The sequence below is a fragment of the Aptenodytes patagonicus genome, chromosome 1 (genome assembly GCF_965638725.1).
Source record: "Aptenodytes patagonicus chromosome 1, bAptPat1.pri.cur, whole genome shotgun sequence".
Classification (NCBI taxonomy): domain Eukaryota; kingdom Metazoa; phylum Chordata; class Aves; order Sphenisciformes; family Spheniscidae; genus Aptenodytes; species Aptenodytes patagonicus.
The window spans coordinates 157482310-157506532 of record NC_134949.1 but is presented as its reverse complement, the minus strand read 5'-3'; the positions used below and the strand labels follow the sequence as shown (position 1 = coordinate 157506532).

Genomic DNA, 24223 nt, shown 5'->3' with positions numbered 1-24223 from the left:
TCCTAGACAAAACTGAAGAGTAAATTTTCAGGAAGACATACAGGTGGCTGTAACATGGGCTTCCCTAACTTAATTTGGAACTGTAATGCAAGGCATTGGCTATGTAAGCGGGCAAAACCGTGGCTTGATATTTTCTTATAAGAAGGGATCCAGGCTAGCGGATTTGGGCCAGAAATGGATAATAATTCAGCAGTAGCTCTGTTCTCCCCTCTCTTTCTTCCATATGATCTCTTTCCTCTTTTCCATGGTTCATGGGGGAATGAATACCGCTGGGCTTGCGTCCGGTTTGTGAGATCCTCAGCACCCTGAATTTCATCGGTGGCTCGTTCACTCAACCCGCAGGAATTTTTCATTTCTTTGCTATATTGGCTCTTCTGGGTTTTTAGTACAGATCCTGATTGTGATTTCCTCCCCCCAGAGCACACTCAATATTTGTTAGCACAGTAGTACTGCAGTTCACAATGCACGTTCGGAACTGAGATGCAGTGTCATTTTTAAATGTAGTGTATGGAGAAAAAAATCAACATCTCTAACTTTCTCTACGTATAAAATATATATATGCTGTTAAAACTCCACAAAAGGAGCAAAAACATACCTAAGGATTCAACCTTGTGAAAGTTTATGTCAACATTGAATGCACAAGTTGATGGCTTCTTCCTTTAGCAGCAAAACCTATTCTTACATCTCCTATCCTCCAGTATAGCTCCTCATGCTGTGAACGTTAAAGAAGAAATTTCACCAGTGACCAGCAACAGGAGGATATCTGGATTTCTGTTGAACATTTTGTGTCATGCGTAGATATTAAAAAGACTTATTGGAGCATAACTCTTAATTGTACAGAAATCTAGCTATTAGATCTCCCACTGTGAAAGGCACGTACCAATGGGGACAGACACAATCATCTCGGCTGCGAGCAAATGGAAACGACCTTGCGTGTTCCCTGCTGGCCAGGGCAAAGTTGGAAGGGGCCTCATCTCCCTGCTTTGCTGCTTCTGGCCAGCGCTGCCATTCATGACTGAAGTCTCATCTGCCCCTGGCCGCTGCTGGTGCTCCACAGTCACAGTGACGGCCCGGGAGGACGGCTGTTAATGAAGGAGTCCAGCATTTAGTGGAAGACACCGCTGTGCCTTTCACTATGCTTGTGGGTTCGGCTTTCCCTTCAGTTCCCCTCCAAGCTGCTGCTGCTTTTGGAGGTAGACACTTACAGACGTGGAAACCTGACCAGCAAGCCTGTTTTTCCCATGGGAAATCAAATTTTTGAGAAAATGTGATTTTCCATGGAAAATCTACACTTTCCAGAGTAATCCCAGCAAGTCCAACCCAAAAAACTTTTTGATGTCTTTGAGAATACTTTTTTAATTATGTGAAAAATGGGAATTTTCCCCATGGAAACCCCTCTCATCTGTTTTTTCAAGCCTTCTTGACTCTCCTTACTTTTTAATATTTGTTCCATTGCTGCAGTTGCTTGGTGTCAGACTGCTTTGCTCAGTGTTCATTTTGATGATAAGTCAAGATAAAGCTTCTTTTCTCAACATTGAAAAGCTCTATTTAGTTTATAAGAGTTCTGCCATTTTTCACAAGCTGAGTTTCAATTCCAATTATTGCTTTAAAAATTTTGTTGTCCTCCATTGGTGACAGCCACTAACCACCAGAAAAAAAAGAACACCTGTTGTAACATACTTTGCCTAAGGTCATCTTGCATTAGGTGTAACATTATTTTAAACTCATGACTTCATTTTAACTTTTTTATTTATTATAAAATGTCTAGCACTCCTATAAGGAATTTATTACTATTTGCACATTTTGCTGTCTTATACAAATAATAAAATACTAGATTTGTATTATTTGATTTTCTTCATGAGGAAAAATCCGACCAGACCAAAAACCCAGGGAACTTACCTGTCCTTGCTCAAGCAACTAGCTCTTTAGTAATAAATCACTTATAGCTGTGACAGTATATTTTCACTTAATGCCAATAAAATGTTGACTGATAGTATTTCAGAGTGACTGTATTATAATCTCTTCATATGATTTCCTAGCTAAATAACTGTTGCACTTTTTCTGCTACATATATTTTCAATTGTAAATATTTTTTCTAATTACACAGTATATAGTTCTGGGTGGAAAGAATGGGATCTGAGTGTATCTTTTGGTAAACACTCTATGATCTAATCCAACATGTTAGATAATAACAGAAAAGAGTTCCTCCCATGGGATGCTCCTGCTCCTAGAAACAACTTAAAGAATTGTGCAGCGGCATTTTATTCCCAATTCTTGCTTTTCTTCTGATAAAATGCCTCTTACTATTCTTTGGAGAATATCCTGCTTCGCATTGCTTTGCCTGTGGCTACTAGATTTTTTAATTATCTTCAGTGTTGGACAGCTCTGGACTCGAATCAACATAATTGAAGGCTTCCTTGTTTGTGAAAGTTGAGCTCAAAGTTAGACTGTGTCGTGGATTCACAGGTGCAAGTTCGTTTAATACAATATTGTCACTTTTTACAAGAGTTGCTTTGTCCATGTGTTCTCTACTGTACCTGGCAACAACAGCATCAAGGAAGTCCAGCTTTGGTGGCAAAGTCCCACTCTCAAATAAGTATTTGGCTAAGTAGGAGACTATAATGTTAGTAAAGAAGGAGGTAAGCATAGCAAGTGTTTTAAATGGGAATCGCTGGATATAGATATTATTTTCATCTGGATAACAGCCAGGATAGTAGATCAAGGGCTGAAGGTAGAGGTATGGTTCTCCTCCAGTTATTCTGAGAACAAGGCCAAATAAGTATCCTGCAATGGCGCCGTAGGTGTTGGTTCCTTTAATAAATAACACACACAGGAGCTGGGGGAATATGATGATATAAACAAGGTCAGAGCTGAGGTACCACAGGCCGTACACTGAGGAAGCTAGCAGTGCCATTGCTGTTGCTGATGCTCCAAACAGAAAAACAGTGATTCTCATGACCCACACGATTTCCCTGTCTGAAGCCTGCAAAAAAAGGGCAGTGTTAGGTGTTTTTTTTCATGGCAATACATGTATGCCTACATTTATGCACATAGTCAATAAAAAATACTGCATTGTAAAAGGAAATTTTTCATGACATATTCAATAATATTTACAAATGAATATCTCTATCTCCGTCTCTATCTCCATCTCAAGCGCAGAGAAAAAACCCAAGGGTTATGGCTGCCATTCCTGAAGTCATAATCTTTGAGTATAAGGAAAAGTTTGATAATGTGTCAAAGAAAAAAACAACAGCAGACTGTTAGAAATAACTTTTAAATATAAGCACAATATGGTTCAACCAGAAAAAACTGTCAGCATCAGAATTTCTTATTCTCCATTTCCTAAGAAACACTCCGACTCACTAGCCCATTCTGTTGTCAAATGATTTCCTGATAAATCAACAATTCAGAAAGATGTCTCATTTTGTTAAAGATTTAAGTAAAACTTATGGTTGCAGCAATAATTAGGAGCTGTTTGGATAAACTGCAGTGCCATGAGAACTCTTGAAAGCTGCCTCCCCTGAGCTAGCTTTTTCACCTCTGTCATCAGTCACAACCATAAATATTTTTATGACTTTCAGTTTATTTAATATACTGTTAGGAATGAAATGCTATACTTTTTCTAGTCATAGGCAGGAATGTGAAAGAGGTGTTTCATTATGAAATTACAGTCTATGCATCACCTAGTTAAGGTCTCACCTAAAATTTTCTCTAAAAGTAAAAATGAAAATGTAATCTCACATTTTGCCGAAAGGAAAGCTGGTAAATGTTCCGAGCAAACATAGAACTTGCTGATAAAATTGAAGAGTCGGCTGATGACATCACAGCAGCAGATACAGCGCCAAGGCCAAAGAACGAGATATAGACTGGGCAAAGGTACTGGAGCACGATCGGTAAAATCATATCTGCTTCTTTTTTAGTCATGGGGTCAGGGACACCATACTCAGTCTCATTCCAGGCTGCAATACAGACACCGGTATGTTATTAGTAACATTAGTAGTCATCAGCTACAGCAGCTCTTGACTTCATATGTAGCGAGCTATTCATATTGCCAGATTTTCATTCACATTCAATGACCAAACTGTTACTAGGGCCAGACCAATGGCATTTCAGAGAGGCAGTGCCCCCCTGGTTTCTGTTAGGCAGATTTAATTCTGCTCAGCATTTTTCCTTATCTCTAAGCTAAGTCTGACCACAGCCTGTGGTTATCCAGTAGGACGTTTAAAATTAAAACTTTGCATTGAACATAAATGTAATTTTCCTCAATAAAACAAGTCTGGGATCCATATTTGTTTGTGATGTGTTTATTCTCTTGGAATACAGACTCAGAGCTCAAAGCCATGTGTTAAACATTTCTAACAGAACATTTCTAACAGTTTAGCTACGTGGTCACTGTGAAGGGATTCACTCTCGCTATGACAAAGACCTTGTCAAGGATGTTTTGGTCAAGATAAGAAATTCCTGATAAATCATAGAATCATTTAGAATCATTTAGGTTGGAAAAGACCTTTAAGATCATCGAGTCCAACCGTTAACCTAGCACTGCCAAGTCCACCACTAAACCAGGTCCCTAAGCACCACGTCTACACATCTTTTAAATACCTCCAGGGATGGGGACTCAACCACTTCCCTGGGCAGCCTTTTCCAATGCCTGACAACCCTTTCGGTGAAGAAATTTTTCCTAACATCCAATCTAAACCTCCCCTGGTGCAACTTGAGGCCTTTTCCTCTCGTCCTATCGCTTGTTACTTGGGAGAAGAGACCGACACCCACCTTGCTACGACCTCTTTTCAGGTAGTTGTAGAGAGCTCTAGGTCTCCCCTGAGCCTCCTTTTCTCCAGACTAAACAACCCCATCATTACGCTGGTGCACTCATCAGCATTACGCTTAGTGCTCAATACAACGCTCCTCATCATTACTGTTAGGATGAAATAAAAGTACCAGAATCTAACTCAAACATTAAATATAAATATTATGTCTGTAAATACCTAGAATGTGCAAAATGAGTTAATCTTAGCCACTGGGGTAGGAGCAATTTCCCCTGGGAGAAATATGCTATAACATTATTTTTCAATGTAGCCTCCTGTTGAAGAAGTCATGAGTTGATTAATGATGTTACCTGGCTAGATTATATGTAACATAAGCCTTGTAGGGTTTTCACACATTTATTGTACTATTCATTTTACATTTATTGTACTATTCACTTTTAATCATTTACCTGTAGACGCTCCAATTGCACCGATGAGTACTGCAGGAAGAGCCATCACAAGACAGCCAAAAGCAGCCAGAAATGACAGAACTTGAGCATATGTGGCAGAAGATGAGGAAAGAACTCGCTGGAAATATGCTTGCCATGGGATTCCTCCTAATGTCTGCAAACACAATGGGCAGCATCCCATCATTAGGGGCTAACTCTGGATTTTTTTGCTATCGCCATATAGAGAGCACGTAGAAGCATCACTTGAATGCTGAATGCTGTGTTGTTGCTCTTTTATTTATTTATTGAATATCAGTCAGTCAGCAATAGCTGTAACTTTCATTCTCACAAGTAATGTCAAACCTTTGTAAATCCACTTAAATCCCGTTCTTTTAGATGAGTTATTCCTTTGTACAATTAGTGACAACACTTTGCATTTACATAGTCTCTGTAATCCCCAAGTATTGTGAGCTGTATAAATACTTGTTAAAGCCTTATGAAAGGTTATAAGATACTATTGTCATATTTCATATTTGAAGACTTTGGCCTCCAGTACCCTCCCCCCGCCAAAATTAGATTAGACTCTGATAGGATTTGAAAGGAAGATTTTATCTTCCTTTATGAATGCGTGTGGCCATCAAAACAAGGCAACACGTTCTGTAGACATTGAACTCAAGAATCTGAAAAATTATTCTCCCACTGTCTTAAGCAAATATGATACCAATAGAAATTAAAGACAAAACAGTAAAAAAAAGTTTTCTTTTATGGTGGCAACCCTTCTCTTTTTTGGGTATATAACAGTGAAGATCCAGATTAAACTTAAAATTATGTCTGCAAAATACAACACAAAAGAGTATTATCAAAGGCTGAAAAAACAAGTGCTAACAATTCTGTCTTGAAAGCAGGATTTGAATAGTCTCCACTAAGTAAATAAGTGCCTATGACTAAACAGCATGGAAAGAAAATAAAGCAAATTGCTCACTAAATGTGCACAGCCCAGTTCTACACACTAAATGAGGCAGGAGGCATTTGGACCAAATAGTGTGTATACAGGTGTTTCAGATATGTTTCATGCACACACAGGGACCAAATGAATGTTTCACAGGCAACTCTGATTTTGACTTGCTATTTATGACTGTTTTCCTTTGCAGCCCTAATAATGTTCCTTTAACAAAGCTTTCCAAGCATGTGTAAATTTCTTGAGCTATAATGAAACAAAAAAGAAAACGTGTCATAATTTGTCAACATCAGAGCTTTCCTTTGGTCATCAGCAGAGATGAAACCTTTAGGCTTACCACACAGAATATAGCCACTTGAGCTAATGTCATACTTTGGTTCTCTGAGAATCTCTAAAAAATTCAAGCTGGATAAAACAATATATTTTAATTCCCCAATTATCAGAAAACTCTGAAGATTTTTCATTGAGATTAATTAAAAAAAAGCAGAGAAAGGAATCCCAAAGTACAACATGATAATAAAAACAGTGTAGAGTTGCTCAGGGACACTGAGAATGGAGAATGTTAGCATGTGTTGCTAGATCTTCTAATGGAAAGTACTTAATAACCACCAATCCCATGTGTAACACATGGGTATTAAATAACGAAAGCCCTCAGTTCATTCTGGCATGTGTGCACGTATGAATTCATCCATCCATCCATCCCTGCAGAGCTTTTTCTACATCACCTATACCTAAGGCATATTTAATCATTTGTATAACATATTTATTGCCTTCTGCAATATATAAATTCCTCTGCCAAGAATGACATCAGTTAAGTATTAACTGCATACTTTTAATTAATTTTAGCATAAGTCAACTCTTTCAGCCTGATGATATTTAAATTGCATTCCTGGCAATGTTGACTTTGACAGCTGTGCTACAATAGTCTACTGATATTTCACTGAAATCATTCAAATGTGCAGAAATATTGAGCAGGAGTCAAGAGGGTAAAAGTTTTCAGTTTGCTGGAAACTCTTAACTAGACTCTCTATTATTTTCAGCTGTCACAGTAACACAGTGTGAGTGCTTAAATGCTTCATTCCTTCATACAAGCCATCACTTACCAGTAAAAGGAAATTGTCCAGCCATGTGTAAATGTCAAGTGAGTTGATAGATCCAAGCCAAGGTGCTTGGTGCACCTGGTGCACAGCCGTGAGCCCAATGTCTGTCACTGCAGGATGGGACATCGCAAAGGGTACGCTGATCCACTGTAACCAAACAGTAACACTTTGTTCAGGTCTAAAAAGGGCATTCTAAACCTGGGAAATTTTAATATTAACATTGATTTGTTTTTCTTCTTCTTGCATGCTAAAGATCAAAAGCCAAGTTGCCGAGCTGACTTGCAGAAAAGTCAGGTTATGTGCCGGTGGAACATCTCCGAAATCCAGAGAGCTTGGTAGTGGATAGCTTACCTCTGTTCTGGAGAGTGTGAATATAAGCAGAGAATTAATCAGTGTAAATCACAAAATCAAAAGGAAAGGCACATTTATACATCTTCATCTTATTTTCCCTAAACTCCACATACATTCTTTACACCCTTTCCTGGACCACGCTGTAGAAAAACACCTACATATAAACTTGTGTGCAATAGCATTAGGATTTGCCAGTATACAGGTATGAGACATCACAAACACACCTGAAAGTGTGGGAATTTGTTTTTAATTCAATGCAAAACTACATCGTGACAAGAGAGGGGTGCTGTTGGTGAACCCCCAATTCTCTTGCTCCAGAACACCCAGTAGCCCAGTGTTACAGCACTTTTCTACCTTAAGGGCAATTTACTCTGGGCTCTTGGCTATTTTCAGTCTCTCTGTTTTTGATCTAGGCCAAAAAATCAGTTGCGAAACCCTTCCCAGAGACAGTTTTGGCCAGAAGGGTTGTTTCCTTCACCAACTGACTTTTTGTGCATTTACTTGCCAACTCATTTTGCAATGATGTAACTCACTAACTTTCTATGAGGAGAACCTCAGTAGCTCCTACTGAGATGAAAACCAGGCTTTGTGCTATATGTAATAGACCATTGCAAGCACGGCATCCTTAAGACTCCAATGATATCCAAAACATGCAGATTACCACAATCCAACTGATCATATTTAAGTGTATGGGGTAACAGGAGCAAGGAGGGGAGAAATCAAACATCTTCCTCTACTTTGTTGTAAAATTATTGCAATATTGTGTGAAGAATATATGGATTATTGCTATGTTTTTCTGCACTGCCTATTATTCAGGCTGTTTATCATGTACCATAGTATTCTGTTCTCAGTTACATATTAAACTTTGCCAATTTAAGCACTTAGGCAGAAAGATTCCCTTCTCACTGTCTGCTTGGGCTTTTCTGGGAAAGATCACCAAAATGTTCCAACTGTCTCCAAGATATTTTGAGGGAAAAATAAACATATTGTCAAAATTAATGGATGTTAATACTATTCTTGTTGAGAAATTCATGGGGAACAAGGTGGTCAAATGGATTTTTTATTCTTGTTTGTGAATCTCAAATCTCATACATGTCCAAGTGATGAGCTTCTGAGGAGCTGTAGTTTGCCCATACTCAGCTGAGATTTTCAGTAAGGTAAATTTCTAAAGGTCCACCTGCAGCCTGCATGCCACAGCTCAGGATTTAATAGGGACTGTATTGCAAATGCATTATGAGCTTTAGTAATCCATTCCAGTTCCTGACAGTAACCTTTGTGGTCTCAAGGATTACCTCTATATTAGTAAATAAACCAAGTCAAGACACTTTCTCTGGCCTTGCAGTTCACTGACATGTCATGGTTTACGTCCATACACCTAGACTCCTTCTCCTGCTAAAAAGGACAGCCCTCAACTGTTCCTGGGAACTATCTGGGAAAGTACTAGCTGGCGTGGGCTAAAACAGTGCCAGGACTGTGTTAACAATTAAGCACTACAGATGATTCGGTGTTTTCACCTTGACACGGTTTAACTTGCTTAATACAGACATAGACCCAATTTCTTCATTGAGCTCTTTCGAACCAGAGTAGAAAATTCACTGTTTTGAATGGAGGTCAAATAAAACCAAGGCTTGTGGAAGTGAAGCAGAAACTGGGACTTTATGTTGGGACTTGAAGCTCGGGGGTGGAAGTAGCAGGTAGCTAGAAGGACCTGGACCTCATGGGACTGGAAACCAGAAAAAAAGGACTTCTACATGGTGGCAAAGAGTTTAGAAGGGGGAATTAATAATACAGCTGAGATGGAGAGTCAGTAAATAGTGAGGATACAGTGCAGGATCAAGGAAAGACTCATGGGACAAGATAATGACAAAGAGCTGAGAGTTGCAGATGTGGGTACAGGAGAGCGAGGAGTTAAGGAGAGAGACTACATGGGATTGTAAGGAGAAAACCAGGGAAGTACATGCAGTGGCTGGGGTAGAGGTTATGGAAGCCTAAGGAAGAAGCTGTGGCTGAACTGAGAAGCCAGGGTAGGGAACAGAAGTGATCACAACAAGCATTTCCCCTTGAGTAAGGAGCAGGAGCGAAATAGACATTAGAGGAATGAGCAGTAAAGCTCTGTGCCAGTGGTAATACAAACTGCTCCAGAGCCTGGAGGGGAAGCTGGGATACCTGTGCCTGTGACATATTCTGTGACACCTACTGTGAAAGTGTCCCATCTCATCTAAAACTGCCTCACCTAGAGCATGACCATTTAGATGCTATCTGAGGCTTCCAGCCCCACTGATGACTCTGGAGGTTATGAATATGGTTCCTTCAACATGACATTATTGCTGTTTATTTTAAATGGGAAATTACATAAAGAGCCCAACCTGAATTAAAAGAAGACTATTAAAGCTACGGATCCAACCATTGAGAAGACTGCTATACAACCTTCATTTGCTTTCCCCTCCCTGTCAGGTTCATGCTGCCTTTAATACCGGATCACATGTTGTTATTCCCACAGGATCAGGGTCTTTAGCAGTGCATGAGTTGTTCTCATTGGAAAAGCATTTCTGTATTTTGATTTATCTACAATTTTGGGAATTTCTGTAATGCACACCATCTGTAGAAACTGAATGGTTCACAAATATTAACATGCATGTTAGGGAAGGAAACAGTACTTTCCCCACTGTGCAGGTGAAGAACAAAGATATGAGAGAAGAAGATCTGGAATAACTTCTCATTTGAGGTGGCCAGCTGGAACTTGGATTTGCTTTTTCAAGGTATTTAGCACCATTCCCATGAAGTCAGTTACAACAGGGAATGCTTAGCACTTCTGCAAATAAGGCCGTAGGCCTCACGGTAGGATGCCACAGAGTGAGAACACACACAGGGTTGGTTAGTGACCACCTGTGTGAGCTCTGGCTGAAGCAATTTCCCTAGAGCTGCACAAGAACGCTGGTGAAAGCAGAGAAACAACTCCGGATCCCCAAGGTGCCATTCAGTTCCTTCGCCTCGAGCCACCCCATTTATTTCAGCCTGTCTCAGATCTCTGCACACCTGTGACCATCTATTACTGCCACTGGCAAACAAAGACAGCAGCTTCTTTGTTTGCAGCCCTGTGATCTAAGCCCTGTTGCATTGATGTTTTTCAGAGTAGGGCTTAAAGAACAGCAGTAAATAAAACGCTACCCACTAGCATATCATTGATAGCTGATGAGGGGATATTCATACCACCATATTCAAACAGCAAGGTCATCTGGTGAGACTTCCTATATCATGGTCTTCAAGGACAATGGAGGGAAATGAGGCAAAAACCAAGAAGGTGATTTAAAGCAGGAGGTTAACTAAGCTGCATGAGTAGGTGACAGCTACAGGAAAGAGAAGCAGGAGAGCATCAGCTCTGCAGGTCCAATGCCAGTGTTTCTGGACTGCTCTACTGACTGCTTCCTACATCTGATGTCTCTTGCCAGTGCCTGTGCCACAGTTCTATGGACAGATAGGAAAGGAGTCAGCTCCAGTCCTATCCTGAGTTAGATATATAGATATATAGACATATAGATATATAGATACATAGATATACAGAAATAGCAGGACAATTACAAGAGTGTTTGCTCTATCAGACTGGTTGGAAAAAAGCCAAAGAATTGGGCCTCTCGGTCAGCATTATTGTCAAAGCATGGGCTGTACAGTGATGTAAATGCAGACTCTTTAAAGTCAGGGCTCTGTGAGTGGAGATATTCCTTTGCTGAGTTTTCAGTGAAGACATAGTTCCAAAACTGAAGATGGGCAATAGGTCTCAGTAATCATCATAATGCCCAGGGCAAAATCCTCAACAAAGAAGGGGAAAAAAAGCCAAACTTACCAGTCCCAGGAAGATGCAGAAGAGCTGAACTACATCGGTGTAGGCCACAGAATAAAGCCCACCCACAAGCGTGTACATAGTTGCAATCAGGGCAGAAATAATGACTGAAATATTGACATTAATGTCAATGATCACACTTATAGTGGCACCTATGGGGAAAAACAAAGCACTGTGTGTTAGTGTATGTCACAGTATGTCTGATAATGAGCCAGCTCCCACAGCACTCGTGGGATGCATCCCATGAAGTCCCATGAAATTGTGTCTGTCCAGTCTATTTAAATGTTTCCTAACCTGATCCTCTTTTCGCAAGCCTTCCTTGCCCTGGACTTTCCTAGGGTTCTCAGGGTCCTGGGATTCCTGAAGGCTGGTCTTACCAGCAAAGAATGAAGCAGAGAAGGCACTGAGTAACTCAGCCTTTTCCATATCCTTTGCCACCAGGTCCCCTGTCCCATTCAACAGCAGTCCACATTTTCCCTAGTTTATATGCTCATAGAAGCCTTTCTTGCTGCCCTTCATGGCCAGATTAAAAGCCAGGTGGACTTTGGCTTTTCCAAACCCATCTCTGCATGCTTGGACAGTGTCTCTGTATTCCTTCCAGGTCACCTGTCCCTCCTTCCACCTCTTGAATGCTTCCTTTTTATGTCTGAGTCTAGTCAGGAGCTCCTTTCTCGTCCATGCAGGTCTCCTGCCAGCTTTGCTTGTTTTCCTGGTTGTCAGGGTAGACTGTTCTTGAACTTGGAGGAGGTGATCCCTGAGTATCAGCCAGCTCTCCTGGACTACTCTTCTTTCCAGGGCTGTCTCCCATGGGATTCCTCCAAGCAGATCCCTGAAGAGGCCAAACTCTACTTTCCTGAAATCCATTGTTGCAGTCCTGATTTTTGCCTTGTTCCCTCCTCTCAGGACTTTGAACTCCACCATCTCATGAACACTGCAGCCAAGTCTGCCTCCAACCTTCACATCCCTAACTAGTTCTTCCTTGTTTGTAAGTAACAGGTTCAACAGAGCACCTCCCTTCATCAGCTCCCTGATAATTTGTTTTAGGAAGTTGTTGTCAGTTCACTCAAGAAACCTCCTGAATTGCACTGCCCTTCCAGCAGCTATCAGGATGGTTATACATTTCCCTTAGATGTATTAACTATTTCAGGTGATTGCAGTGTTTTAAAATCATGTTTAAAAAAAAAGTTCCTCTCCTTCTAATTAGGGTAATTTAAATGAAACTCTTTGCAACTACTTTTAATCCTTGCAGGTATTGTAGATGGATATTCTTGACCACATAGGTAGAAAAGTTCTGGCAGTAGAACACAACATGATGTGTGATATATAAGAGCTGCTGGGAGCTGTCAGGTGGCTTTTTGTTGTACAGTGAGCCTTCAAAGTTCATGTGCTTAAGGATTACAAGCTCAGACCACTTTCACAAGCTGGAAGACCTGTCTTTCCCTTCTATAACCCTGCCAAGCAAGAAATCATGACGAAGATCAAGAAGTGAAGAGTACTGGGATTAAATATTCATCAGTGAGGATAGGTGTGCAAATTAGGAGGTATAATATAACCAGATTATTCACAGAGTAGTTAAAACCAAATCCCTCAATGACCTTTATAGTCATTGACAATCTTTAACTGTCAGCTGTTAATATAAACCTACTAGAAAGGTATTCACACCGCTTGCTTTGAAATATACAGATAAGCTTGTCTTCAATCAGAAAGAAAGTATATTCCAAATACTCAGAGTGTTCTGCAAGTTATTCAACTCCTATCACCTCAGCATGTAGTTTGTTTTTAGTCCTTTAAGGGTTTTGTGACGAAATTGTGGTAAACAAGCTCCCCATTGCTTTGCAGTTCATCAGAGCACAGTTGGAGAGTACCTTCAAAATTTATTTTCTGTTTAAAATAGCTTGTGCTAGAAAGCATTACCACATGCATGTGCACTATGAGTATTATTAGCTGGTAAAAGTCAACTACTGGTGCTTTGACTCAAGGGCTTTCTCAGTTCTTGAAGGGATTGCTAAATTCAAGCCTGAAATATAATTAAAAACCCTGTAAACTGATTTTTTTTCAGAACTGGATGAGTAGTTAGGTGATTTTATATTGAGTCATAGTTCCACTAATTCTCTGAATCCTTTCTTGAATCCTAAGCATTTTCTTCATTTTGTCGAGTAGAAACCCACATGGAATTTAATAATACTTCAATTTATTGATCAGCGTCTGTTTTACTTCTATTATTTGTACTATGGAAAGTTCAGTATGTGTAGGTCTCCTATATGCAAAGGATTATTTTGTTTAGATGCATTGGCAATAATCTTTCATATCTTTAAGGAAACTTTTGACTCGCTTCTGTGATCGCAGTGGTGTAAAAGAGAAGCTGAGTCAGCCTTGACATAAAAGGGACACTTGCAATCACTCATGTCACCCTCACAATTAAAGGACATTTGTTGCTAAATCTTTTCATGCTCTTTGAAAAGGGACAACTTAAAGGTACCTGAAAATGAATAGATATCTTTCTTGTCTTTCCATTACCAAAATAATTAATGGGGGACCATTACCAGGTTTAATTACTAGTTAGCATGGGTCTGAGAACTGTCACACTCTGAATCATGTGGCTAGGATAGTTAGCATTTGAAGCCAGAATTTTAATGCATTTCTGATTTTCTCAGTCCTTTCCATCTGTGATAAATTAATATTTATACTGCTTATTCCTTACCTAAGGCAGAGAAGATGGCAGCAGCCCAAAACATTTCTCCCATTAAAGCTGGAATAAACAGTAGCCCTCCCATCCTTTTTCCATAAAGCTGCTGAAAAGGGTCTAGCATTGTCACATAGCCTTTGGATCGCATGGGTTTTGCAAAAAAAAGGCCACCTACAAAGAAAAGTAGCATAAGACACCAGCTGCAATGGAGAAATGCATTGCCATTAAGGGGTAAAACATTGATTATCAGTTAAGGGTACAAAAATATTAGTATTACTGGGTTTTTTTTAAAGAAATAAGTACAGTTAAAATATCCTCTAAGAACTCTTACCTTACATCTGTCTACAGAGTTACATAAACACGTCCACACCATTAGTATCTATGGTCCGATAATGAAAAATAAGTTTGTCTTATTTTGTCTGGTTCAGTTTACTTAATCTGCCATTATGGAGGCTGTCAGAGTTTTGTCTAATTTTGGATCAGCCTAAGGGAATGGCTTTTCTACCTAATCCTGTTCATTCTTAGAGCAGAATCCAGCATGAATTTTCACATGGTCCTACTCTAAAAATAAAACTGTCTGGGATGCCTGGATCAGAAATACGAGTTCATACATGGATAGTGCACACACAGCAAATCTGATTCTTTCAGGACAATTCCGATTTATTATGTATGCTTAAATCAACTTTACTACACCTGCGGGCTAGGTCAGATGCCTTCTCAGCTCTGCAGGTGTCAGGCTCCCAGACCATTTGTCATACACTTATTTCACTTTTACATGTTCAGGAATTTTGAGGTATCACAATTCTTCTCTGCCTGATTGGCATACGGGCTGGATATGTACATAAATGTGCAAAGACCTCACCTTTCTAATGTACAGTCCTCAAATTCTTTCTGGCTGGGGAAAAAAAAGGACATATCTCAGGAAAGCTGAAAGAGACCTTCTATGGAAACCTGTGTAGTTGAGACTTGCACGTGACCATAACTAAGTAGACTTCTACTACAGTAAAACTGCTGAAATGCAATGTATAAGGCACAATAAAAAAACTGGAAAGCAGTCAGTTCCCAATAAAATCTACTGTACGGTATTTGGTGACACTTAGGTTCTTCATCATGCGATATGTAATGTATTCATTGTATTGTACGGAAGATTTTTCCATATTTCTATGTATTGCTTTATATCACTCATATTTCTTCATTTCATTAAGTTCCCTGAACAGAAAGTACTGGCTTACCAATCACAATCGATTTATACTGCTTATGTTAACGCTGTCTTTAGGCAGGTTGTTTGGATGTGGAAACCCTCCAGCATTTTTTTACTATTCTTGGATTGGTCATGGATCCTGTTCCTATTCTACTTGTTATGCCATCATTACAAAAGACAACTAAAAGAAGAAAAAAAAGAGTCACTGGTATTATAATCTATTAGGATGTTCAAACATCTGTCAAAGGAAATAGGGGATATTTATAATAGGGACCTTTAAAACTAAATTGCTTGAAAAATTAGGAAAAGCGGTATGCAGCACAACATTGAACTAACAGGGAGATTATAGCAATCTTAAATCCTTCCAATCTGAAGCAATAATATTTCTTCTAGACTTGTATTTATAATTTTTATTTTTTTTTTTAAAGAAGGATAAACAACTCCTCCCCCCAAACCTGCATGTACAGATCACGCCTACAGAAATGCTTTCCTCTCCGTGCTCTGCAGAGAGATATATGGTCACATGATACACACTTCTTTTCTCTGCAGTGGCCATTATAATTTCCAGGAAAAAAAGTCTGGATATCTAAAAACAGCTGGAAGTGAGGGGAGAGGCTAACTCAACCCCTTCTGGGCTATTATTAATTTGTGTCAATCCTAAGAGGCTAAGAGACAGGAAGATGCTTGTGACTACGATCCTAATGACTGTTTAATGACATCGATGGATCATGACCCTCATGACCTCATAATGACATGAACTGGTCTCCAGGCAGACATCTACTGTTATTGTTTTCCTTACAGGAAATAGAGCTGCTCTCAGGGATGGGAACTACTACTGGAACTGGAGCTGGCCCGCATGTTCCAGAGAGGAGCATCTACGATGGGGAAGGTTTCTGCCTGGGAAGAGAGGAGAACCAGGACAGGCCATAGGAAAGCATTTCCGAGGGGAAAAAAAGAGTCAGGAGGGAAACCGAGTTGTATAGAAAGAAATAAAAGGAGAAGACGACCTGCATAAGCAACAAAGGGAAACAAAGGGAGAGACTAGGTGGGAGGACCATGAGAAAAGACTCAAAACAGACTGAGAGGTCAAGTATTATTAGAAAGGCTAATACACCAGTCACATTAATGAAAGATGAAAAACACAGTATCGTTTTGTTGCCTTAGGGACATGATCTGTTCACAAACTGAGAGGCTGTGGTTGACAACTTTGTGGTGTATTCATCACGGCTCACAAGGCAGTACTTCTGTTGCGAGCTGCTCCATGTGGTTGAGACATGGTGAGAAATTTTTTATTGCTATTATTTCTAAGAAAAGTAAGGAAGTTCTGAGACTACATTTCAGGAATTAGAGGCCACAGCATTAAAAATTATAATGCTGTCTGTGTTTTACACTCTGACCCTGCATATAGCAGGATTGTGTATTAGCATTTTGACATGTGATTTGGAGTTTTGTACTGCATTTAAGAAGATGCTTGGTCTAATTTTAAGATTGGTTCTACTACAGACTTCCTACACAAAATTAGACAAGTTACTTAGACTCTTGGTGAAGATCTGTAAGGTATAAGCACTTCCCTAACCTGAAAGGTTATTTGCCATTCTTGAATTCCAAGATTTATAGGTGTCCTGATATTATCATGTTCCAGATCATAGAGGCACTTAAAGAAAACCTGAATATATAAAACTTAGTATATATAATTTAAAAAAATCCCACAACAAAACCTTTCTTATTGTGACCTCCATAGATCACTACGGTTGTAACAATCAAATAGGTCTTGCCAAGGCATTCAGGAGACTTAAGATATCAAACTATGTATAGTGATTTTCTGTTTTTCTTTTTAATAGCCAAACCTATCAGCAGAAGGGATCCAGTTTACCTCAGTAGCCTTTTATCAGACCCTAGTTGTTTCATTTCAAATGTTGGACTTGTCATCAGAACTGTTTAAAATGAGAGACTATTACCTTTAGTTCTTTGCTTACCTAAAACCAGACTAAGGGAATATCCGATAGGTGCCTGAGCCCAAGCTAGACCGTAGCCTGGGACATACACAGCTTCTGCTGTCCCGTTGATGTAACCTCCTCCAACCCATGTGGCTGAAAAAGAAGAGGTGGAAAAGTCTTTAATGTGCACAAAGGAAGAAAACCTCCCATGTTGTGGAATGAAATTGTCATCACTTATAATATTGCTATTTTTTGTTATATGTACTGCACATGTGCCAGACATGGCATCCTTCTGTAAAAGATAGTCCTAATTTGAAAAACTTACAACCTAAGCGTATGAAAAAAGAAGTCAGATGGACTGAGACAATCATCAAGGTGTCTAAGCATCTGTATAGTCAGTGAAGATGTGAGGGCTGAGTCAAAGCATTGAAATTAGACAGGAGTTTAATGAATGCATTGTTTACTAGGGCCTTCGTGAAACAAATTGCCCTTAAAACCTTGCTAAATTTTAAATTGTGGCTACACAAAACACATTTAGTAAACTCTGATTTCCCTAAATGCTATATTTCCATATAGGGCTGTGGTGGTTTTATGTAGCTATTTAAGTTCTGAACATTGACTCATTTATTTTTGTGCTTCCTGAAGATATATTCCAGAAGTGAATTGTGCTATCTATAATATTTCTGATTTTATCTCTCTGAAAACCAGCAGTATTTTTAATATGTCAGCCTCAGACCCTTAATGAATTGATTCTCTGCCTTGAAGGGAAGTTTCTACATTTGAGAACTTGGGACCTACAGTATGTATGAAAGAAAATCTCCAACACAGAAATGTATTGTGATTACATCTGCAAAAATAATTCGTAACAAATTATGTAATAAAGTTTATCTCTTCCTGTTTGCAGATTCCATGCAAAAAGTTCTTGATTTTCTCTAATGTATAATGAGTAAGTTTTATGAGTCTGGGTCTGTAGTTTGAACAAGAGCAGGCAGATCATTACAAGTACTAGATTTTTGTAATGCTATTTTGATTTGCCTCAGAAGTCTTTGCCTTCTCATATAAAGAGTAGTTCAGGCTTTCTGTGTAAAAAGTCACAATTGTAAGAAATTTATTTTCCTTAAGCATTCTTCAGAATTGTCCCAGTATCCACCATCATACAAACAAACTTGATTTTGTGTTTGAGACAAACAATTGGAGATAAACACAAATGAAGAAAATTTAATTAAAAATCCTAAAGAAATTTCATGAAAATCTAAATGACCACTCTTTTCCGCTTAACTCTGATATCTTTCAAATACTACCAGAGATTTTTTTTTTTTAGCTCAATGCTAAATTACACCATGGATTTAGTATCAAAGATCTCCGGCAATCAGAGCATTACCATTGTGCCCCTTTCAGCATTTTGAAGCACAGGAATGGACCATTCTGTTGTTGGAGATAGTATAATGGGCTTGTTTGAGGTATGTGCTTGCAGAGAAAGCCTGCAACAAAAGAAGTGACCCAAGGAACCCTGTTATTGGTAGACTTTTGGGTATCGAGATCTATTGTACACTACAGAGACAAGACAAGAGGTGAGTGATGCCCATGTGGGACAATGTGGAGAAGATGGGTGAACACTGATCCTTGGTGGGAAGAGCAAGGATAGAGAATCTACATAAAAAGTTGTCAGACATTTGGGATTTTGTGCCTCTTGATAGTGTGAATTAATGTAGGTGGGAATATGATACTTTGGTTACAAGAGTCTTAGAATCATAGAATCACAGAATGGTTTGGGTTGGAAGGGACCTTAAAAATCACCTAGTTCCAGCCCCCCTGCCATGGGCAGGGATATTTTCCACTAGATCAGGTTGCTCAAAGCCTCACCCAACCTGTCCTTGAACACTTCCCAGAAGGGGGCATCCACAACGTCTCTGGGCAACCTGTTCCAGTGTCTCACCACCCTCACAGTAAAGAATTTCTTCCTAATATCTAATCTAAATCTACCCTTTTTCGGTTTAAAAGCGTTACCCCTCATCCTTTCACTGCACTCCCTGATAAAGGGTCCTTCCCCATCTTTCCTGTAGGCCCCCTTTAAGTACTGGAAGGCTGCTGTAAGGTCTTCCCGGAGCCTTCTCTTCTCTAGGCTAAACAACTTCAGCTCTCTCAGCCTGTCCTCACACGTGAGGTGCTCCAGCCCCTCGATCATCTTTGTGGCCCTCCTCTGAACCCACTCCAACAGGTCCATGTCTTTCTTATGCGGGGGGCCCCCAGAGCTGAACACAGTACTCCAGGTGGGGTCTCACCAGAGCAGAGTAGAGGGGGAGCATCACCTCCCTTGACCTGCTGGCCACATTTCTTTTCAGGCAGCCCAGGATGCGATTGGCCCTCTGGGCTGCTGGCGCACGTTGCTGGGTCATATTCAGTTTTTCACCAATACCCTCAAGTCCTAGTCCGCAGGGCTGCTCTCAATCCACTCATCGCCCAGCCTGTATCCATGTTTGGGATTGCCCTGACCCAGGTGTGGGACCTTGCACCTGGCCTTGTTGAACTTCATGAGGTTCACACAGGCCCACCTCTCTAGCCTGTCAAGGTCCCTCTGGATGGCACCCCTTCCCTCTAGAGGATCAACCACACCACTCAGCTTGGTGTCATCCGCAAACTTGCTGAGGGTGCACTCAATCCCACTGTCCATGTCCCTGACAAAGATACTAAATAATACTGGTCCCAATATGGACCTCTGAGGGGCACCTCGTCACTGATCTCCACCCAGACATTGAGCTGTCGACCGTTGAGTCCATGACTACCTGGGATGTGTATTGCCTATTGTGTCTTAAGCAGCACAGACTTATGGAATAGGTTGTAAGCACCTGTATGCAATAACAAAAGTAAATATTTAGAAAGGGAATTGTATTTGTCTCCTTCCCTGGAAAAAAACGTGAGCATGAATTCTGCATGAATGATACCCACTTCCAGATGGGGAATAATATCCCATAGTCAAGGATAGACGTCCAATATTGCTGCAGCCATGGTGCAAGGAGGCTTCAATGTCCGGCATCAATTTGCCTGGGGTTGCTACTGAGGTGGCAGGTGTTCTCCAAGGGGCACTTGAATGCTATGCCTACCTCCCTTATTTTCTTCGGAGAGGGGCAGGTCACTTCTCTTCTGTGTGATGTTGCAGGGGCCATTGCCCTCCCCTGGCTGGGGACAGGAACAATGCTCTACAGACAGGTATTGCTGGGTTGGGTGGCATGGAGGATTTAGCACTTATTTTCAGTTTTATTTCTTGATTTCTAGATTGGGGATTGAAAAATAACTGCTGATCAGTTTTTCTGTGCACATGACTGTTCTGGAACATCTGCCAAGGACCCCAGAGCTCTAGGAAGGTGCTATATGGCTTCTTCTGAGGGGGTGAATGGGTAGTCAGCACATACATTGAAATCAGTAAATACATTAGAAAAGAAATAATGGGATATGATAGGATGGGTTTTCAACCTTAGATATTAATTTTCTGATCCTCAGTTTGCTAAGCCACAATTTAAAGTTAGTTTAATACCTTTTTTGGTGAAATTCTTTTTTTCTTCTAAATCAGACAAGAGGAATATAAAATTTAATAATCTATGGAAACACTCATGGGGTAATCTATTTTAATCCTCTCTTTGCCTGCTGTCTGAAGGACCAAAAAATGCAGCTAATACCAATATCCATTTAAAACATGCACCCTAAAAAATGATCAGACAAATACTGAGGATATGGAGAGCAATTCTACTCCTAGTTCATATGAGGAACACAGAAATTAATCTCAGACTTCTATATATATATTGATATGTATTAGAAAATCAGATTTTTTGGCACTTCTTTGTGAATGATGCCTTGTCTGACTACTCAAATTATTGAATAAGCTCATCAAGTTCTGTAAAATGAAAATCCTGACCTAAGGATTACAAAAAAATAGCATTTTGTAATATTTCTTTTTTTCTTGTGAAAAGACACATGGCTCCATCCAACTAAAATGAAAAAATGACATCAATAGATTATTACCTTTTTGGTCATGTTTGCAAGCATTTGATTATGTCATCTCAAGTATTTCCTCTGGGGTTTAAAATCAATCACCGAAATCAGAATAGACTCAAGTTTGTCGCAGATACCACTTCTTAAGAATTTCACCCACAAATTAAGGAATGCTAATATTTAATGCAACATTTTAAATATAACTGTGTAAAAATGATACACAAATTAAAGGCGTGTCTACTATGGTGCTCTGTTAGCTCATTTTAATATGAGCTGCTGTGATCCATCCCCAATTCAAGCTTCTCACTCTCTCTATTTTGGTAATTGCAGACACACTCAGCCTTCAACAGGCTTTGTGTTTAGGCTTTTCAGTAGCTAGCTGATACAGCTGCTTCTTCAGACTCACAGTATACATCCAAATGTGTCCACAGCCGTTATTCATAGGTAGTGCATTTGCTTTAAGGCTTTTAAATGCCGTTTAGAAAATAATACTTTAGACTCATGAATCTTGAGTGCCTCCCTATGAAGTCACAATGCTTATGCTCTGAATTTGATTTTAAATTTATAGGATGAGTTCTGTCATCCTCCCCACCAAGTAGCCCTAGAAACTGCTACTGTTTTTTTTTTAGCAATAGCCGTGGAAGATGGTAGTGTTTGTCTCGGGCAAGAAAGACAGAATTAGGCCTTATCCCATACCCCAAAGTACTTCGTGTCCATACTAACAATATCCTTTCTGGAGATCTTTAAAAATTTCTTGTTTTCCTTTTATGGGATAGGCTTTGCTTTTTAATTCCTATTTAGCCAATTAAAGCTGTAAAATATAAAGACTATATTGGAATAGCCATATATCTCTGGAGGCATGGTTATGAGGTGCAAAATCTGCATCTATCATTTTTAAAGAAGCAAATATGTACTTGAATAATGTGACTATTTAGTAAAATTTATTGCAGATTTTGATCAGCTTACTTTCACAATTATTTTGTTATGGCTTTACAAACTAAGTATCTCAATCACCCTCACGGATACAAAACTTGGACTAACCCCCAATTCAGTAGACTTGTGCCCACACTTAACTTTGTGTGCCAGGCGTGGTTCCCCGAAATGGAAAGTGCAATTTACTTGCCATCTCAATTTTTCTTTAATTGCCATATTTATGGAAGGCAGAGGTGAGAAAGTATGTGAACCCTGATAGTATAAAATCCACGAGTGTTTTAGCCACGCAAAGGCTTTAGGATCAGCTTGATATTCCACCGCAGAGATGATATACTATGCCATCTCTAGAGCTTGCATGAAACGGGATGAGCATATGTGGGTGTGAATTGTGGTGGTTACAGAAATTGCCTGCAATACAGGAAGCCCCCGTTCAAGTCTCATCTCTGCTTCAGCTGTTATGAAAAATATTCCCGTAGAATAGGATTAAGGAGACCAGAATTTGTGTCTTCTTCCACAGGCAAAGCTGTTTGTCATAACGACTTGCGTGGGGAATGTCTTGTTTTGTCTCCACTCCCCCAATCTAATGGTTACAGTTTTGTGGCAAGCAATATTTCTGCAAAATATTCTGGTTTCAGTGCTCTGGAAAACATTTCATTCAGCAGAAAGCAGTCAAACCAGCTCTTGCTATGAGCAGAGTCTTGCCATATCTGATGCTTCAGTAGCCAATGGATGAGTGATACAGTAAATTATAGCAAAGCACGAAAAGCAGAACATCTGCCTGTATTCAAACTTTACTGACTTTTACAAACATTCTTTACTCAATATCCAAATATTCAGTCTTTGAATGAGCAAAATGCCCCTCCAAGGGGATGGGAATTTCTCTTGATTAAAGAACACAGAATTTTGGCCCAAGTTTTTATGTGTCTCTTCCTTATTAGATAACTGAAATCAGAACAGGGCAAAACAGCAAAACATAAATATAACATGATAAATCCAATCTGGCAATTGAAAGGGCTTTGCTTGAATAGGATTCAGAATAAATAAAATAAAAAAAAGAAGCATGCTTAAAAATTAAATTGCTTAAATAAAAATGGTGGGCAAATTAACTCTTCTTATAATGCACTTTTGTTCCGATCCCATATGTTAGCTGTAAGATTTGAGATTTGGATCATATTGTGAATATCTTGTTGGCCCAGCCAGGACACCTGGTTCGACTGACTCTGGGAGTCGGACAGCACTGCTTACAAAATCAGTGAAGAACTCTTCCTTCACCCAGGCTTTTCCTACTGATATTACTATTCACAGTAATGTATTATTTTGTCAAACTGATGCAACAGAAGCTAAAAGAATCCACAAAGTACATTTGCTGAAATCAGTGGAATTACAAGTTTGGATTTATGCCAATTTTCTTTTAGAAACTTATTCTTAATTGATGCTGCAGCCCCCCCCCATCTTTTTGCATATAAACTTTTTTTTACTCAGATTAAACAAAAATAACTTACCAATTTGGATGGCTTTAACAGCAATAACAGTTATTTTAAAACTGGATTTCTTATTAATCTATATAAATTCTATACTTCTGTCCCAAACATATCTGATCCACAGATGAATATGAAAGCAATGAATAAGAAATGCAAGATATTCCTCCTGTATGATTTTAAAATATTTGTTGTTTTCATATAGATGCTACATTTGGCTGTTCACTAAACAATGTTAGCAGCAATTGGAAAAAAAGCATACATATAATTTTGTCCATTTTGCATTTTTCAACATGCAGATTACACTTCTTCATTCAGATGGAAAACTGACAAGTTATACACTGGTTAGGAAAAAAATAAAAGGTGATTTTTTACATACCGGTCATTGTAAATCCACCAACTAGCAAGCCAATGTCTCTTCCACCGACTATAATAGCTTCGCTGCGATCTCCTTCGCTGCCGGTGTTCTTGGTTTTCCAAGCAGCCCATATCCCAACTGCCAGGATAGCCAGGTAGAATACAACTATGGCCACCAGCCCCTCCGCATGGAAAGCCAT

The 24223-nt window shown here is 39.5% G+C and overlaps 1 protein-coding gene across 1 annotated transcript; it reads right to left on the bottom strand.

Annotated features, from left to right (window-relative positions):
• Positions 1-1398: 1398 nt before the first annotated feature.
• SLC5A7 (solute carrier family 5 member 7) lies at positions 1399-24223 on the bottom strand. Its single transcript, XM_076328913.1, has 8 exons — positions 24046-24223; positions 17308-17421; positions 14146-14301; positions 11448-11596; positions 7259-7402; positions 5219-5372; positions 3742-3959; positions 1399-2983 (listed from the first exon to the last, which is right to left on the bottom strand). The coding sequence occupies exons 1-8, from the start codon at positions 24221-24223 to the stop codon at positions 2360-2362; spliced, it is 1737 nt and encodes a 578-aa protein (XP_076185028.1). The 3' UTR covers positions 1399-2359.